Genomic DNA, 18,927 nt, shown 5'->3' on the forward strand with positions numbered 1-18,927 from the left:
TTCATAGGGGGTAAGGGTGGGGGAGGGATATGTATGCTTTGATGAAGCAGTAAAAAATTATTAATTTTATTAAATCTTGAGTCTTTTAATATTCTGTGTGATGAAATGGGAGGTATGCATAAAGCATTTAGAAGTTCAAATCAGTATGGAGCTTCCTCAAAAAAAATAATTAAAAATAAAACTACCATGTCACCCAGCAAACCTACTTCAGGGTATTTATCCAAAAGAACTGAAATCAAGATCTCGAAGCAGTATCTGCTGCCCATGTTCATTGCAGCGTTATTCACAATAGCCAAGATATGGAAGCAACCGAGGTGTCTATTGACGGGTGAGTGGAGAAAGAGAAAGCGGCATATACATACAATGGAATACTCTTCAGCCTTAAAAAGAAGGAAATCCTGTCACATGCGATAATACGGATGGATTTAGAGGACATTATGCTAGGTGAAATAAGGCAATCACAGAAGGCCGAATCCAACTACATGAGGTATCTAAAATAGTCAAACTCACAGAAACAGAGTGTAGAATGGTGGTTGCCAGGGGCTGCGGGGACAGGGAACTGGGAGATGTTGTTCAATAGGCATAAAGTTTCAGTTACACAAGATATTCGGGTAAGTTCTAGAGATGTGTTGTACAACAGTTAAAATAGTTAAATACTGTAGCATGCACTTAAAAATTTGTCAGGAGGATAGATCTCATGTTACGTGTTCTTACCGCAATAAGTGGGGGAAAAAAAAGAACTAACAGGAAGCTGAAAAAAATCCAGCTAAATCTTTAATTCATTCTGCATTAGGTGAGAAGGAAGAGAGCGAACAATTTGAGTAGAATGTGACTGCACAATAGTGAAGAACACACCATTTCTGTCACAACATGTCACTGAAGAATAGCAATGAAACAAACGTGCAACCACAGTAACTTGTTGATTTTAAGTGGTAAAAAAATGTCCTACCAACAACTGTAAAATTTTTCTGGATTTATGTTTTTAGTACTGAGAATCTTCTACCTATGTAACACATTAGTAAAAAATCTTATATATTCAAGATGTATAACTTTGGAAAGTATTAAAGAAAGAAATTATTACAGAGTTCCATAAAAATATCAACAAGGAAGCATATGCAGATGTTTATCTAGGGAGAGCTTTTTCTTTGGGAGAATGAGAAGGAAAAAAACATTTAGAATATTATATAAAATGGAATGGCAAGAAGAGTAAAACCACTGTTAATAATGTGTCTAAATACCACACGTTACTTTTGATGTACTGGCACTTAAGTAACTATGCCTGTATCTCTGACTGCGACTCACCTTACCCATCTATGGATCCATCTATGTATCTATATAGGATTGTTCAGGTTTTTTAAATAGCTAACACATTCACAAGGTTCAAAGATAAAAATGCATGGAATACCTCCCTGGATACCACCCTGCCCAGTTCTCTTCCCCACAAAAACCACTGCTCTATTAGTAACGTCTTGTTTATCCTTTTGGAGACTTTTCAAGCATATAAGCATATCTAAATCATTTAACTGTACTAATTTGCTATCTAATAATTAATATGCTATTTAATATGTTTAATAACATTAATTTATTAACATTAAGTAACCTTAGTTGAATATAATACTATCAAAGCCTCAATATATTTAATCACTAATTTTAATTCATTAAATATGTTTGGAGCTCTTTTTGTGACTGTATGAGGCTGTGTGAGCTTTTCCTAGTTCTGCTGTACAGCCTTGGAGGCCTCCACTGCATGGCTGTACCTGAGTTTACTTAACTGGTCCTCTACTAAAGGACACTTAGGTTGTTTGCAGTCTTATACCATTAAACCACGCTGCAAGCAATAAGTTGGTAAAAATGTCATTTTGGATGTATGCAGGGGTATCTCGGGGGTAAATCTCTAGAAAGAGGAGAGCTTTAGAAAGAAAAGCTGAGTCAGAGTGCAAGCACTGTGTATTTTTCATAGGTATTTCCAAGTCACTGCCCCATAGAGGTCAGACTAATTTATAGGATGTAGGAGAGCATCTGCTTCCCCACACCTCTGACAAAACCTTTTGGATTTTTGCCAATCTGGTAACTGAAATATGGTACCTCTGTGTGATCTGAATTCACATTTCTGTTTTTACAAGCGAGGCTGAGCAGGTTTTCTTATTTTTCAGAACTATTTATTGCCCCCCCCCCCGCCTTTTTCTGCCCCCACCACATGGCTGGCGGGATCTTATTTCCCCTACCAGGGATTGAACCTGGGCCCCAGCAGTGAAAGCGCCAAGTCCTAACCACTGGATCGCCAGGGAGTTCCCTATTTCCCCTTTTTGATGTATCTACGATACTTTTTTGACATTTGTTTCAACATCATGTATTTAATAATTTAACTCTCCATATAGAAATGCAAAGCCTCCTGGTTGAATCTGTGTTTGCTTTTTCCCTTTATTAGCCTTAATTTTAATTTCCTGTTGTTTTAAAGTACCAAATCTTGAACAGACTCACAGACATAGAAGACAAACTTGTTACCAAAGGGGAAAGCAGGGGGAAGGATAAAATATGAGTTTGGAATTAACATATATACGCTACTATATATAAAACAGATAACCAACAAAGACCTACTGTATAGCACAGGGAACTATACTCAATACCTTGTAGTAACTTATAATGGAAAAGAATCTGAAAAAAGAATATATTTCTGTGTGTATATACATGTATAACTGAATCACTCTGCTGTATACCTGAACCTAACACAACACTGTAAATCAACTATACTTCAATTAAAAAAAAAAGTACCAAATCTTGGATATATTATTAATTCCCTTTTTAAATTAATTGATTTTTTTTCCCTTTATTATTTCCTTCCTTCTGCATTCTTTTGATGTGTTTCTGGACTTTCAATTATATACCACTAAAACTATTCTTGAACCTGTCCTTTCTTTTTTTAAAATTTTTATTGGAGTACAGTTTATTTCTATAGGACATTCCATCTGAAAGCAGCAGAATACACTTTCTTCTCAAGTGCACATGGACATTCTCCAGGATAGATCACATATTGGGTCACAAATCAAGCCTCAGTAAATTTAAGAAAATTGAAATCATATCAGGCATCTTTTCTAATCACAACACTATGAGATTATAAATCAATTACAGGAAAAAAAACTGTAAAAAACACTAACACATGGAGGCTAAACAACATGTTACTAAACAGCCAATGGATAAATGAAGAAATCGAAGAGGAAATTAAAAAAAATACCTAAAGACAAATGACAACGAAAACACAACAATCTAAAACCTATGGGATGCAGCAAAAGCAGTCCTAAGAGGGAAGTTTACAGCAATACTATCTTACCTCAGGAAACAAGAAAAATCTCAAATAAACAACCTGACCTTACACCTAAAGCACCTAGAGAACAAACAAAACCTAAAGTTAGTAGAAGGAAAGAAATCATAAAGATCAGAGCAGAAATAAATGAAATAGAAACAAAGAAAACAATAGCAAAGATCAATGAAACTAAAAGGTGGTTCTTTGAGAAGATAAACAAAATTGATAAGCCTTTAGCCAGACTCATCAAGAAAAAAAGGGAGAGGGCTCAAATCAGTAAAATTAGAAATGAAGAAGAAGAAGTTAAAACGGACACCACAGAAATACAGAGGATCGTAAAAGACTACTACAAGCAACTCTATGCCAATAAAATGGACAACCTGGAAGAAATGGACAAATTCTTAGAAAGGTACAACCTTCAAAGACTGATCCAGGAAGAAACAGAAAGTATGAACAGACTAAACACAAGTACTGAAATTGAAACTGATTAAAAAACTCCCAACAAACAAAAGTCCAGGACCAGATGGCTTCACAGGGGAAATCTATCAAACGTTTAGAGAAGAGTTAACACCTATCCTTCTCAAACTGTCCTCTACTTTCTTACTGTCATTTTTTAAAAGGAACTTTTTCTGATCAATGTTTAGTTCCTTGAGTTTCTTCCTTCCTTCCAAATAATAAAAGCACTTAAAGGTTTTTACATTTTCTTCCGAATACAACATCAGTCACATCTCATGAATTATGCTATTAAATGTTTCCACAGTTATTTTTTAAAAGGCCTATAATTGTAGTTTTGATGTCCTCTTTGGTTCAAGTGTTATTTAGGAAGTATTTTGAACATGTTAACTTTTAAAAGTAGCTGGCTCTAAAAATGTTTGCTCTTGTTTTTAGAGTCTCTTTTTTTATTGCACTGAGATCTGAGAATGTAGTCTTTATAATTTCTTTCTGCATTTTTAGAATTAAGTGTTTTCTTAGTCTTTTGAAAACCAAATAGGAACAATTTAAATATTATCCTCACCTTTTTCCCCTTGGACATCACCAAACACTACTGTGCTAGAAGTTCTGACTACATAGCAAAATAGAGAATCGAAGGAAAAATGTGCTAAAAATTTCCATGGAAAAAAGAAAGATGTTACCTGAAACATATCCGTATCTTTATCATGTGTGTACTCGACCACCACAGTCTGATTCCTTGACAGAGTGTACGATATGCTGTGTTGACCTTTGCAGCTGATAGCCTAATAATGAAATAAAAAATAGAAAAATTTGTTAGAATTTCATTTCAACCACTTACCACAATTCTGTTTGTAGTTAAGAGACATCACTCTACCAGCAAAACCCCAACACAAGCCAGCATTTTCCTAATGGTCAGAGCCTGTCCCTGCTGTGCCCTGAATTACAGAGGAGCCAGCAGTCATAATACTGGGTTTATCAAATATTCATCCTTAATATGAACAATATTTTACTTAAGCCAAATCAAAGTTAACTCACTAGTTTCCAAGACCTGATTTAATCATAGTCCTAGAAAAACATACACTTTCTCCGTGTTACCTTAACTCAGTGACAGAATTTTCAGACTAATATGATTTAAAATTTCTTAATTTATTTCACATTGAAACGGATAAGTCAGGAACATTTTGTAATAGTATTTTTCCTACATGATGGAGATTATGAGAGTAAACGAATCATTGAAAAAAAGTAAAATTCTATAAAAACTTCCATATAATAATGCACTATTTTAGCCAATGATAATCATACTTATACTCTGTTCTACATCTTATTGAAAACTTGTATAAGCACTTGTTTAACCCAGATATTGAGTTAATAAATAAGGTAGCTAAGTTAGTTTTATCGCCTCTATTTTTAGACTAGACTAAAGCGAATAGTCTTTTTCAAAGAATCCAGAAACCAATAAGTTGATGATGTTCTTATTTCCTCCATAGTGATATCTTTCAACCCATTTTACGTTGTGGTCACATACTTTAAAATTTCCAAATTAACAAAGAAGTTTATTTAAATTATACTCCAGATTATTTCAATTACCCTGTCCGTTCAACTTTAACCTATCTTCATTTCCATTCTTTTACATTAAGTATAATAAATAAAACTTTAATAAGCCTATCTATTAAACATTTATTGAACAATCACACTGTATGAAGACCAAGAAAGACTAAGAAAGCATTTGGAAGTAGCTGGACATACATACAGCACCTAATGAAAATGTACTCTGAACATTTATATTTGACTAATATAATTGCTTAGAGTAATAAAGAGTACAACATTCCAAATCAACTTTGAAGTTAGCCTGGTTAATCTCATGGTTCTTCAATCATCTGCCCTCAGGAACTTCATGGCTGAAATGATGCTTTATTGTACATGCTTCATTAAGATAATGCAAGTATTAGAAATGATAATTATTTATACATTTAATATGATTAGGAAGCTAAAAAAAATACTTCTTAGACTACTCAACTCCAGTAACAAATATAATCTGAAGTTTTCATTGGTCTGAGTCACATCAATTCAGTGGTACTGATATAAGTGACATTTTTTGAAAGTCAAATTAATAAAGAATTATTTCCAGTTTAAGGTAAGTGGATGCTTGTTTATCTTCATAGTTAAGTAAAAAAACCCACTTAAAAACAATTTTATTAAACTCAAACTTACAAAACTGATAACTAGGGGGGTGATTATTTGTACAATAACTTATTTTACAGTTCCTTAAAAAGTATCTGTTGCACTTAAGAGTTTTCCATTTACAAGTGCACCAACTCAAACACAACTTTCTCGGCACACACACTACACAAAATAAGAATGTCTGTAGTTTGCCAATTATCTGCAAAAGAAGGAGTTAACAAGTGTCGGAACAGAACACCTTTAAAAAAGTTAGACATTTTTGTACGATGGTACCCTCTTAAGTACTGTGTTTCTCAAACTTCCACCATGGTTGCCTTAACTGGAAGAGAGTTATGTGAGCCCCTAGACATGTCTGGGAGAGCAATCTAGAAGTGAAGCTTCTCACGCTTGAAACATCTTACCTTGAAATTAGTCTAAATTTTGTATTCTACTCCTTAACATGCCTGCAGTTTTAACATTTAAACATTTTCAATATTTAAACAAGTTTGCTGGGAAATCAATGCCCCAGGAAGATCTGCTGTGCTCACCCCACGACCTAGTGCAGCTTCCATGCCACTCTGGGAAGCCCCAGAAATATGCATTTTACAGGCCCTAAGTTGCCCAATTCTTCTAGAGTGTTTTATTCTAAAACTACTCTTGTGGCCCAGACTATCATAAGCATGAATAAGACTATTTATAGGGAGAGCGAGCCCAGTGCCACACCTGGGAACCACCCAGAGCCAAGGGAGCACAAAGACCTTGGCCAGCCCCTGCCCGGCCGCCCTCAACAGGGAAGAAAGCGTGGGGACCCCGAGGCCTTGCACGCCGGATCCAGGTGACCTTGAATGTTGAGCCCATTTAAAGACAAATTACAATTTCAAACTTCCGCCAGTTTTTGAAACGTGGTTTAAACGTGGATCGGCAGAGTTAGGAAAGGTGAACCCTTTGAAGGATAAGAAAACACATTTTCTGAGACTTTTTGAATAGGAACATCTTAACTATGCGCTACATTTTAGAAACCTCTGGATTTGGGGAAGATGGAGAAGTGGGAACAGAGACCCTACAGGGAGAAACAAGTCCCAGAAGGTGGAGGGGGCTCTGAGCAGCAGGTGATGAACTCCCCTGTAGCAGGACGGCTGAGGAACTTCAGAATCGGTGTGACCCACCGAAGTCACTTCCAGTCCGGCGGTGGTCTCCCTCTGTGAGTGCTAAGCTGGGAAGGGAGGCCCTCCTGCAAAGAGGCCAACAGTCTGCACCCACAGTGGGGAGAAGCATGGAGATGAGCTGGCCCCAGAAGACTGGGATTTAAGCCAGGACTGGGGTTTAGAGCAAAAGGGGGGCAGTTGAAACCCAGGCCACCTCCGGGCTCCTCAGAAATAAATGGAGAGGCACCCACTTCCCTTTGATGCCATGAATTAGGGCTCACATGATCTTGTTTGTGCATTAAAGTCTACAGTGGGGCCAGATTTGGGGGATTTGGAGGAAGGTAAGAGGAGAGTTTAAGCTTGACCTCAATTTTTGCTTTCCATCTGGCAAGTATATGAGGCATTAAGCTTCTTTGGGGTTAGAAGTATCAATTTTTCAGCAATAATTTTAATATTTAAAATATGGTTCTTGGAAATACAGCTTCTAGTAAATTACAGATTCACTGACTTGAGTCGATCATTTCAGGTTATTTTGGAAATAAACATCTCCCCAAGGCACCAAGTTGCTTTGAAATCTATTTCTGAAATATCAGAAAGGAGAGTAGGTAAGGCCTTCTCTTGGCACTCACTGGAGTTCAGTACCAACACAACTACTGTAACATAGTGAGATTTCACTACACTAGTTCAAATATGGAGACCGAGCGCTTTAAAATGGTAAGGAGAGCTAGCCCAACCAACTTGCCTAGCAGACAATACTGATTGGCCATATTTGCTTTCCTACTGTGATGAGAAGCCAGGGTTGCTGACTCCCTCTTATGTCGCTACCATGCTCAAAGGCAGGTCAGGTCTTCGGTGGTCTCCACCCCCGGCAGTGAGGGCGTGGCAGGCTTTCAAGGAAAGTCAGATGAGTGAATGGACTGCAACGGATTCAAGATGAGACTTGGAGCTTCTTTCCTCGGGTCTTCTCAACCTCTCCCTTACCTTTCACCAGCAACGGTACCAACACTGACACCCTCAGCTCAAATTTATTACGTGTGAATGTTATGGGGTTAAAAATATCACGATTGGACAATTACAAATTAGACACAATTACAGATCCAGAGAAGGAAAGATTCCAACTTTATCCGGTTTAGGAAGTTCAGCACTGCCCCACCCAGGTGCCCAAACCAAGGCCCTTTCTGAGCCAGGACACTGTCTTCCCAGTTGAAGATGCTTTCTTAGGGTTACTCTACTTGTGCCACAGGTACGGCTCAGCTGAGCCATTCTCTGTCATTCAGGGGAACAGCTAGAACTGGTTGTCCTTGTTCAACTTCAACTAACTGACAGAGTCCTCCAAGCCTCCAGACTTTAAAACAAACATGGTTCACAAGGTCTGCAGAATTTTCTTCCTCTTATAAACCCCTATGTACATACATAAGGCACTTAAAACGATATATAATACGTAATGATACCAGAAAGGCAATCCTGCAAGATGCATAATGAGATAGGTACATGTATTCGTGGAAGTCAAAGAGCTTTCAATCAATTTTTAAAAGTATAAGTAAAATACTCTAAGCTTTTATTAAGAAGCTGTGGGGTTAGTGTTCAACCACAAAGTAAAAAAGGGAGAAAGCCCGATCAGAAACTAACTGGCTTCTAGAAAATACTAACTTACTACAGTTATGAGTTAACTCATTTAATTCAAGCTCCGTAAGGCTGCTAAGTGAGCCTTTATCAACTGTGTAGGGAGAGAAAATGGAATTCATCACCAAGGCAGACATCGTTGGTTGCCTACCTAACGCCCTTCACCCTGCTAGCTGAGCTGGCTGCCCATGACAATGCCTGAAAATGAAAAGAGCAGCTTTCCCAGCCTCCTCTGAAGTGAGCATGTGGAAAGGTGACCCAATCCTGACCGGCGGGACTTTGGAGAGATCTGGTGTGGCGCTCCTGGAATGGGAGACATCAAGAAAGATACTTTCCTTTCTCTGTTAATAGAAGAAATGAATGATGATTAAGGGGTATCTGGAGCTGAGATGGCCATCAGGCAACAGTAAAGGAAGGTCAAAAGACTCTCAGAGAAGCAAACTGGGCCCCAACATCTTTGAGCTGAACCAAATCGGAAACTGTCTGCCCCTGACTACTTCTGTGAGAAAAATGAGGGGTTTTAGGGTGCTTTGGGTTGGGTATTTTGCTGCTTGCAGTGTAAAGCATCATTACATTGTTCAGTCCAAACTTTTTCTCCTCCTGGGTTTCCTCTTTTAGTCAATAGTGTAACCATATTCCAATCACTCATACTTAAAACCTCCGTGTCATCTCTCAGCCCTCTCTTGCCACTGTTGTCCAGATACAGTTAATCATTACCGTCATACTTAAAATCTAATCGCGAGTCAAAGCCAAGCTCACTGATTTTACTGCCTTAAGGCACAAATCAAAGACAAAGTAGAATAAACAATGTGCAACATTTCACTTTTTCTCCTCAAATACGAAGTAGTTGTTGGGCAACCAGTAATTACAAAGCTGATTTATTCCCCAAAGGAGTTTTACAACCAGCTCCTTTATAGCCCATAACTTTCTACTTTGGAGATTATTAGGTGTAATCTAATTCATCTTCCCTTGACCCTGGGAAGGGTCAGAAGTGACAGACGGGACTTGGAGGCTTGCAGCTTCCCCTTGCTGCCCTCAAACACTTGCTCTTGGAGTTCTGAGCCGCCATATAAGACACCTAACTACTTGGAAGCCACCACACTACGAGAAGCCCAAGCTACGAGAAGGGCCTTAGAGACTGAAATGCCATGTGGGGAGAGGGAGGCCACGGAGAAGACCCAGACATGTGAGTTAAGGAGCCACCTTGGAAATGGACCCTCCAGTGCCAGTTGCCCCAGCATTTGCCACGTGGATCAGAGACACTGCCATGGGAGCTCTTCCCCAATTCCTGACCCACAAAATGATCAACAAAATCAAATGTTTTTTGCTAAGCCACTAAGTGTTGCAGTAGTTAGCTACACAACTAAAGACAACTGGACCAATCAGTTTTCAAGGCCTATTGGTGCCAGAGCATCTTTTCTGTCTTATGTGACTTATCACGTAAGTCATCACGGTGATTTGTGTGTTTACCTTACCTATGCCCCAGGGCACGGTACAGGTATAGGTAGCATGGTGCCTTTACAGAGAGCAGGGGTTGTGTTTCTGATGGCACTTTCATGAGGTCCTGAATGCATATTAAGAGGCTGTCTGTGGTTAGAGCAAGTATATATTGTTACTATGATAATCTTCAGTTGTCGGATGACTGAGAAGAAAATTTTGTATTAGTATTTAAAATTAATATTTATAGATCAACATATAAAAGGCATCTGTAAAGCATTCAAAGCCTTTCAGAGAAGACAAAGCATATCACATGGACAATTTTTAGTCCTTACCCATTTGGAGCAGGAATAGAAGAGATACTAGGAAGACGGGAGAAGAAAACAACCAGATGTGTTGGAAGCTATGATGTAAAACTTTGACAAACCACACACAGCATGTACGTTAATGGGGCATGCCTTACTAAACGAGAGCCAGCCTCGTTTAAGGGGATGTAATATGTGTGTGTGTGAATCTGAGTTTCCAATGAAATGAAATTCCTTTTCTCCAAATCCACACCACATTTTCTATTACTATATCTTAGAACCAAATTACTCAAGAGTTTGACGATCACCCTTGTCTAGCTGTCCAGGATGCTGACTGTTACAGAACCACAGTTACTGTTCCCGTGCCGCACAGCACTGGACTACACCTAATGAATGTGTTTTTGTAAACAGCAGCACCCTCTGTAGTTTCTCTCCTTGGGAGCAGATGGAATTAATGTTTTTTTTTGCCCAGGGCTTCCCTGGTGGCGCAGTGGTTGAGAGTCCGCCTGCCGATGCAGGGGACACGGGTTCGTGCCCCGGTCCGGGAAGATCCCACATGCCGCGGAGCGGCTGGGCCCGTGAGCCATGGCCGCTGAACCTGTGCTCCGCAACGGGAGAGGCCACAGCAGCGAGAGGCCCGCGTACTGCAAAAAAAAGAAACCAAAAAAACTGAGTGCCAGACATCTGGCACTCTTACATGCTTGTTCAAGGAAACTTTTCCAGATAAATCTCAAGTTTTCACAGAGCTGCTCTGAAGAGTTTTGCATCATGTGTCTGAATATGGTGGCCTTCTCGGATGCTGCTCACCGCACCGCATCTTTCAGTTTCCAAGGAAACATCTCAGGAAGAAGTCAAAGATGCTCTCACAGCCCATCAGATAGGGACAATCCTAGGAAAAGTCCTGCACAGTCTACTCATGGAGCCAGAGACCCCTTTGTCTTTTGGGTTCCACCAAGAAACATAATATGAGCTTGTGTTCTGAATAGCCTTCTAAACGATGTCCATAACTCGGCACTCTTTAATAAGGCACAGTAGATAAGGTACAGGCTCCCCAGCCAATTATTCTGCATGTTTTAGGCAAGTTTATTTTCAGCCACTTTTAACTGTTAATTCTAATTTGTAAGTTAATATTTCAGCCCATCGTACAACTTAAATAAATAAATATGCAAAACTATTACCACAGAAAGGACCTGATAAAATGGAAAACAACTACATTGATCTCTGGCAGGCATTCTGGTTATAAATACAAGCCTTCTATGACAGGGTGGACTGCTATAGGAACAACATTGTTAATTAGCATGGAAAAACTTAATAACGGAATCTGTTTTGGGATAGGACTGAAAAGGGCCAAGGAATGGAACCTTCTTCGTTCAAAAACACCTTCTGGTATTTATGTTTAGAGCAGAAATGTGCGCACTTATGAGCAGATAAATGGGTTTGCTGTGAATTCTGTAGCATATTGGAAATAGCTGATGAATAATTTTACTACCCAGAGCCCCTTGTCCACTGTGGTGCTGGGGCAGTGTGGGTGGGGCTGGGAACTAGAGGGTATCAGCACATACGGGTGCTTGGCAGCTGCCCTGTGAGGTCTCTGGCGTTGCTTCGCCTTGCTGCAATATCCACTGACGATCCAGCACGTGTCTGGACACGGGGCAAAAGGGAATATTCACGACAGATGGTTTATCAATACGACTACCCAGTTTATCCTGCTGAGCTTCAAGTTTACAGGTACTCTAGCAAAGGAGAATAAGACTGTGTGTGGACATCGCAGAGATCAATGGCCAGTGGATTCTGATGTTGAGAAAAACCACACACTGGACCCCGGGTTTGGATCCTAGTTCAGTCACTCACCCACTGTAACCACATGTCACTGGAGTCTTTGGTTATCACCGTTATAATTTATCAACAGAAGGACTCAATGTCAGTAGCACTGATTTCATTGTATGCAAAGCAGAGGGAACAATGTATAACACAACATTGTCTCTCCTCAAGTATAAACCTGCACCTAAAGCACTGCTTCCTGACCCAAGGGGTTACCGTCACTTCCTTGTGGTCCGTAACACAGGCTTCAGAGATTACTATTCTGTTTAGCTTTAAATATATGTTAAATATTGAGTGTATTAATTAAAGATCATCCTGGTATGAAAAACATGTTTTTCCAGAACTAATGACTTTTATGTCAGGCTGACAAGTATAATTAGGCAATAAATCCTCAACCAGTCTGGTTCAAATTGCTACAAGGAAGATGAGATCTCTGCCATCCTTGTCAATTTAGGTATAAAATACATATGAGTGCTATTTCTAAACAGAGGAGGTGGCTAAAGGAATTCATAATTTATTTTGCATAAAACTACTCTTTAAAATATTCTCTCTTTTCAAGGAGCCCTATTTCAAATGGGTGCCTGAATCATTAGAAAAATGGTTAGAAAAATGCTAACTTGGATTTCATCAAAATCAACGGTGTTTCGTACAATAAATAAATCAAAGTGGTAAGCCTATTTGTTAGAAGCAATGGCTTTGAACTTAGCAGTGGGCCACTCCCATGCCCGTCTGGGATCGGCTCACTGAGCTATTCGACAAACGTTGGCAGAGAACCTGGTGCATGCACAGTGCCGGGGCAGCCGCGGTCAATCAATCCAGCAAACAAAGATGCCAGAGAGGGTGAGAATGTTTGAGGAGAACGTGTTCCTAACTTGGAGTCACTCCTAATTACACTGAAGCTGGATTTGGTCGTTGGTACCAGTCACAAGAGATGACCTATATAGTCTGGAGAATGAGACACACCGAAGGCTTGTGGCTGGAGAGCTGGGCAGGAACATGTCCACAGGCCTTGCAGAAATCTGGCCCCAGGAATTCTTACCACTTTACACTGACGGAATGAAAAGCTCCTTGAGGGCAGGATCTCCTGTCTTTTTAAACCTGCCTTTGATTCAGGCAGTATATTGCATGGCTAACAGTACAGATCAGGCTGGATTCGTACTCCACTGATGACCAGCTGCGGGACTCTGGGGAAGTTACTTCAATGCTCTGTGCCTCAGTTTTGTCATCTTACGAGTGCTGGTCCTGGGTCCAGGAAGGTCAGTGCTGGCTGAGGACAAAGATGCTTTAGCTACTTCTATATCCACCCAGTTTATCACAAAGTGCTGAACAAGTGACAGGTTCAGATCCAAGTCTGTAGATTATGTCACTGTACTTTTGAAACCTAACCTAATGTGCAATCTCCTCTTTCCGTTATTTTGTCTCCTGTCTTTTGGAAAATAGGGATGATGTGCTGTTTTCCCACAGAGCAATGCTATGACTAGGACACACACCTAGACACACGAACAGGTTATGTTACCAATCACATGTGTGCACTGGTCACTATCAATGACGGTCTATTTCAAATGGTGACTCTGAAAGTGTGCCCTTTTCAAAGACATCTCCCCACAGTGACTGCATGGCAGCTCCCCCAAAGCAGGAGAGGACAAGGAAGGGGTACAGCCCTGTTAGTGCAAGATAGGCACTCTGGCACTCCATCCATCTCAGTGCCCACACATGTCCAATGTCCGAAGTGGCGACTACCTTGGGGTCTAACCCTGTGGCAAGGACCACCGTGGTCACCTGGGGAAGGATGCGGGGTCACGCTCGTCTGGTAGGAGATAAAGAAACTGACCTCCAACAAATTCATTCATCAAAAGAGCAATGCACTTGCTTTGGAACATTTTACGGTTCTAGATGTGAGCAAGAACGGAAGAAAGACGCAATGTATTTGTGAAACGCTAAGTATTGCAGTGAAAATTAAACCAAAGATGAGATTACCTCTTTGTTGTACACAAACAAGACTAGGGAAGAGAGAGAGAGAGAAACCTAATTGTGGTCCCCTGTAACAGGAGACTTTAAGAGGAGATACTTAGTCAGTCAATGGACAGTGCTTTAAGGGATGGGTGTGAATCTGTCTGCTGCAACATCTAACATTTACTTATCTGAATATTTAAGTATCTGCATACATATGATCTACTTGCCACAAGAGACAAAGCCAACTGAAAGAATGAACCCTAATAAATATGAATTATAAATGAAGTATCTTACAAAATGACTATGTTGAAAAAGTAAAATCAGTTCAGTAATTCCATTTATATACTTTTATAAATAATATGCTTTATATAAGTCATGCATTTACTGGGTAAAAAAAAGTATATTTTGTTTCTAAAGAGCACTGGAGAGAAAATACATAGGTATCTACCGTGAACTATGTGTTACAGTGAGCCAACAGTAAATGCAAGCCTTAATTTGTTGCCATGAGCGGGCAAACTTCCAGATACTATAAACTGAATATGACATAAATCGATTTTATACCAAGATATCCAAAGACCCGCCATATAATTATTTTAATATGTGGGCCAGTTTATCAGCTGTCAAAACGATCCCTTGAGTAGTGAAGAATAAAAAGACTAAAATTTACCCTGGTTCAAAATAAAACGAAATACAAAACCCTACTGATTACCTATAGTGAAAAAAGCAAAAGCTCTCATTTAAAAGACGTTAAAAAGAAAAAAAAAAAACAGGAAGGGGAGAGGCTCAATTTTTCCCCTCATTTTACTTGGATTTTTTTTTTTTGCGGTACGCGGGCCTTTCACTGTTGTGGCCTCTCCCGTTGCGGAGCACAGGCTCCAGACGCGCAGGCTCAGCGGCCATGGCTCACGGGCCCAGCCGCTCCGCGGCACGTGGGATCTTCCCGGACCGGGGCACGAACCCGTGTCCCCTGCCTCGGCAGGCGGACTCTCAACCACTGCGCCACCAGGGAAGCCCCGGATTTTTATTTTTAAGGCTTGGCCTTGATTTAAAATTTGCCCGTCTGTTGCAGGATCTCATTTTTGTTATGGAGTAAAACCAATTGGATAAGGCCACGTCGTAGTTATGTAGAGACATGGAGATATTTACTCTCAAAAGACAACATTTATCTTGGCAGTTGGCATTTTCAAGATGTTAGGCCGGCTAGAATCATGCAGGTTCCAATCCTAATATACAAAACTTTGAGTAAGACAATGGCTGAAGTACAAGGAAAAACATGTATGTGCCTAACGTGTGTGCCTGCCCCTGCTCCCCCAAGCATTCATACGCGCTTTTGGAAGAAGTTTGGATATACATTTGAATGTTCCTCCTCAAGCCTCATTCAACTGAACTTCTTAAAAGGGCCCTTGTTATCTGTGTCCTTGGGTCGTATTCTGAAACTGTTTCTTAACCTGCAAAGTGAAACACTTGCCTTGAAGAGCTGTTGAAAAGACTCAGATGATGTTTGTAAAGGACCCAGAGTCCAGTGCCCAGCACATAATAATTACTATTACAGCCAGCTAATTTTATGACTAAAACATAATCTCTATCAGATAATTTAATACTTAATTTTACAGAGGCCTCCAGATTCTTGATTGCTTTGGAAGGCAGAGAATATTGTTAATTGGGTAATATGTGCACAGAGTACCAAACATTACCAGTGAATAGTATGCTCCTTCCGATGTAGCCCTCGGTCACAGAGAGCGCCTCTAGTACTAGTTCCATGTATATCTTTTCAGGGACTATCGGTGTCTGTGCTAACGTAGCACAGGTGGCAGAAATGAGAGCACACTGTCCACAGAGGTCTGTCCCCTGCTTCTCTCGCTTTACAATGGTCTGCATCACCTGCCTATTTGTGCCTCCTCATTCTTTTTGATGTGTAGATATAGCCTGATTTCTCAGTCTTTTAAACTTATTTAACAAAAAAATTAAGAAATAAAATTTCTATTTTACAAGCAATGTTGCAACGAATATCCATGTATTCAATTTGCATACAGGGGAATATATCTATAGGATAAATTCCTAGAGATACAACTGCTGGATCAAATGATATGTGCATTTTTAATATTGATAGGTATTGTTGAACTACTTTTCGTAGAAGTGATACCAATTTAGATTCTCACCAGATGTATGTGAGAGGGTGTTTCCCCTACCCTCACCAACATAGAGAGTTACTAAGTGTTATGGTCTGTATTGTATGATATGTGAAAATGATATCACTGTGCTTTAAGCATTTCTATTATCATTACTGAAGCTGAATGTGTTTTAAAATGCTTGAAAGTCATCTTTTTTCTTTACTGTGAACTGTTTATATCTTTGTCCATTACTCTTTTGGTCTTTTTCATACTTATTTGTAGGTATTCTTTATATATTACCCCCATTGTCTGTGATATGAGCTGCAAATTTCCACCACTCATTTGGCTTTTGACTTTATTTAATGTGTTTTTGCCATACAGATTATTTTTAGAAGTTTATATGGTGAAACATCAGTATTTTTTTTCTCATTTCCAGATTTTACCTCATAATTAGAAAGGCTTTCCTCAATCCCAAATAAAGTGAACAATTTTCCATTCTTTAGTACATTTATGATTTTACTTTTTATGTTTAAAAATATTACTTGCACACTTATCTGAACAGTCGTGAGTGCGTATAAAGACAAGTTTCTATTTTCAGCATGTAAAAGTCGTATTATAAGCATACAATGCAAGACTTTTCTTTTTCCTTGTTGTTTCCTATACATTTTGCTTAAAGAAAGTGATTCTGTTATTTGATACATAATGATCACAACTCTTAGGTCTTCATTGGGTTGTATCCCTTTTCATTATAAATAAACTTTCTTTGACTTAATACCTTTTTTTTAAACCATGAATTCAATCTTCCTTAATGTTAAGACCGTAACTTTGACTCTTTTTGTTTGTTTGCATTTCTTCGGTATGCTCCATAATTTTACCCCCAATCTAGATCATTTTGTTTTAGATGTGTTTTATATACAGCCTATAATTATATTTTTCTATGTGATCCAATTCTTTTAATATGTAGGTTTAGAACATTCACATTTACTGATAGGTACAAGATATACCTATACTCTCTGCCTCTATTGCTATTATTGCCTTTTATTATAGAAACAACTTTACTAAGGTCTAAGTGAGACACAATAAACTGCATCTATTTAAAATGTACAACTTGATAAGTTTCAACATGTTTATGTACCTATAAAACCATCATCATAATAAAATTATGCACATATCTATAACCCACAGAAGTTTCCTCACCATGCCCCTTTGTAATTCATACTTCCCTTCCAGCTGCTTCTTCATGTCCAGGCAGCCAATGATTTGTTTTCTATCACTATAAATATTATATTGCACTTTCTGTCATTTTATAGGAATGAAACCTTACACTATGTACTATTTTGTAATTCTGGCTTTTTTTATTTAGCATCATTATTTTTAGATTGATCCATTTAGTTGCACATATCAATAGTTCATTACTTTTATGCCGGGCAGTATTCCCTTGTAGGAATAAACTAAAATTTGTTTATCAATTCATCTGTTGATGGATATCAGGTTACTCGTTTTTGGCTACTGTAAATAAAGCTCTTATGAACATTTATGTCCAAGTGTTTGTATAAACATATGCTTTCATTTCTCTTGATCAAATACCTAGAAGTGGAATAGCTGGACATATGGTAGGTGTACGTTAAACTTTTAAAGAAACTGCCAGATTGTTTTCCAAATTGGTTGTACCATTTGGTATTCCCATTAGCAATGAACGTGAGTTCCAATTGCTCCACATCCTGCCAACCCTTGGTATTGTCATCTTTTCATTTCAGCCATCCTTATGAGTATGTAGTGGTATCTCACTGTGGTTTTAATTTGTATTTCTCTAATGAGTAATGACATTGAGAATCTCTTTATGTGCTAATTTGCCATCTATATATCTACTTTGGTGAAATGTCTGTTCAAATCTTTGCCTATTAAAAAAATTAGGTTATTTTCTTATTATTGAGTTCTGAGAACTCTTTATATATTCTGAATACAAATCCTTTATCATATATATGACTTGCAAATTTTTTTCACAGTCTGGCATAGCTTTTCATTCTCTGAACAATTTCTTTCAAAGAGCAGAAGTTCTTATTTTTTGTTTGTCAATTTGTTCTTTTACAAATCAAGTTTGCTCTTGTATCTAAGAAATTTTTGTCTAATCCAAAATCACAAAGATGTTTTTCCCTATGTTTCCTTTTAGAAGTTTTATATTTAGGTCTATGATCCCAAATGGTCCAGCACCACCTGTTTAAAAGGCTAAACTTTTCAACTAAGTTGCCTTTGCACCTTTGTTGAAAATCAGTTGTCCACGTATGTGCAGGCCTATTTTTTGACCCTGTTCTATTGATCTATATTTATATCTTTACATCAGTACCACATTGTCTTAATTATTATAGTTTCAAAAATGTCTTGAAGTCAGTTAGTGTAAGTATTTCAATTCTGTTCTTCCTTTTCAAAACTGTTTTGGCTTTTTTAGGTTTTTGCATTTTCAAGTAAACATTATTTCTTTTTTAAAAAGCCTGCTGGAATTTTGATAGGGAGTGTGTTGAACTTACAAATCAATTTGGGAAGAATTGATACCAATACTGAGTCTCCTGATCTACGAACATGGACTATCTCTTCATATATTTGGAGATGTGGTACAACTC

General features: G+C 38.6%; 1 protein-coding gene across 1 annotated transcript in view; it reads right to left on the reverse strand.

The window, feature by feature from the left end:
• The window catches only part of PELI2 (pellino E3 ubiquitin protein ligase family member 2), a 201,941-nt gene that overhangs the window by 23,261 nt on the left and 159,753 nt on the right, over positions 1–18,927 (reverse strand). Inside the window, exon 3 of the mRNA XM_065872183.1 lies at positions 4,435–4,536. Within this exon, the coding sequence (XP_065728255.1) occupies positions 4,435–4,536 (102 nt within the window). The remainder of the gene's footprint in view (positions 1–4,434; positions 4,537–18,927) is intronic.

The sequence above is a fragment of the Phocoena phocoena genome, chromosome 2 (assembly GCF_963924675.1).
Source record: "Phocoena phocoena chromosome 2, mPhoPho1.1, whole genome shotgun sequence".
NCBI classification, from domain to species: Eukaryota; Metazoa; Chordata; class Mammalia; order Artiodactyla; family Phocoenidae; genus Phocoena; species Phocoena phocoena.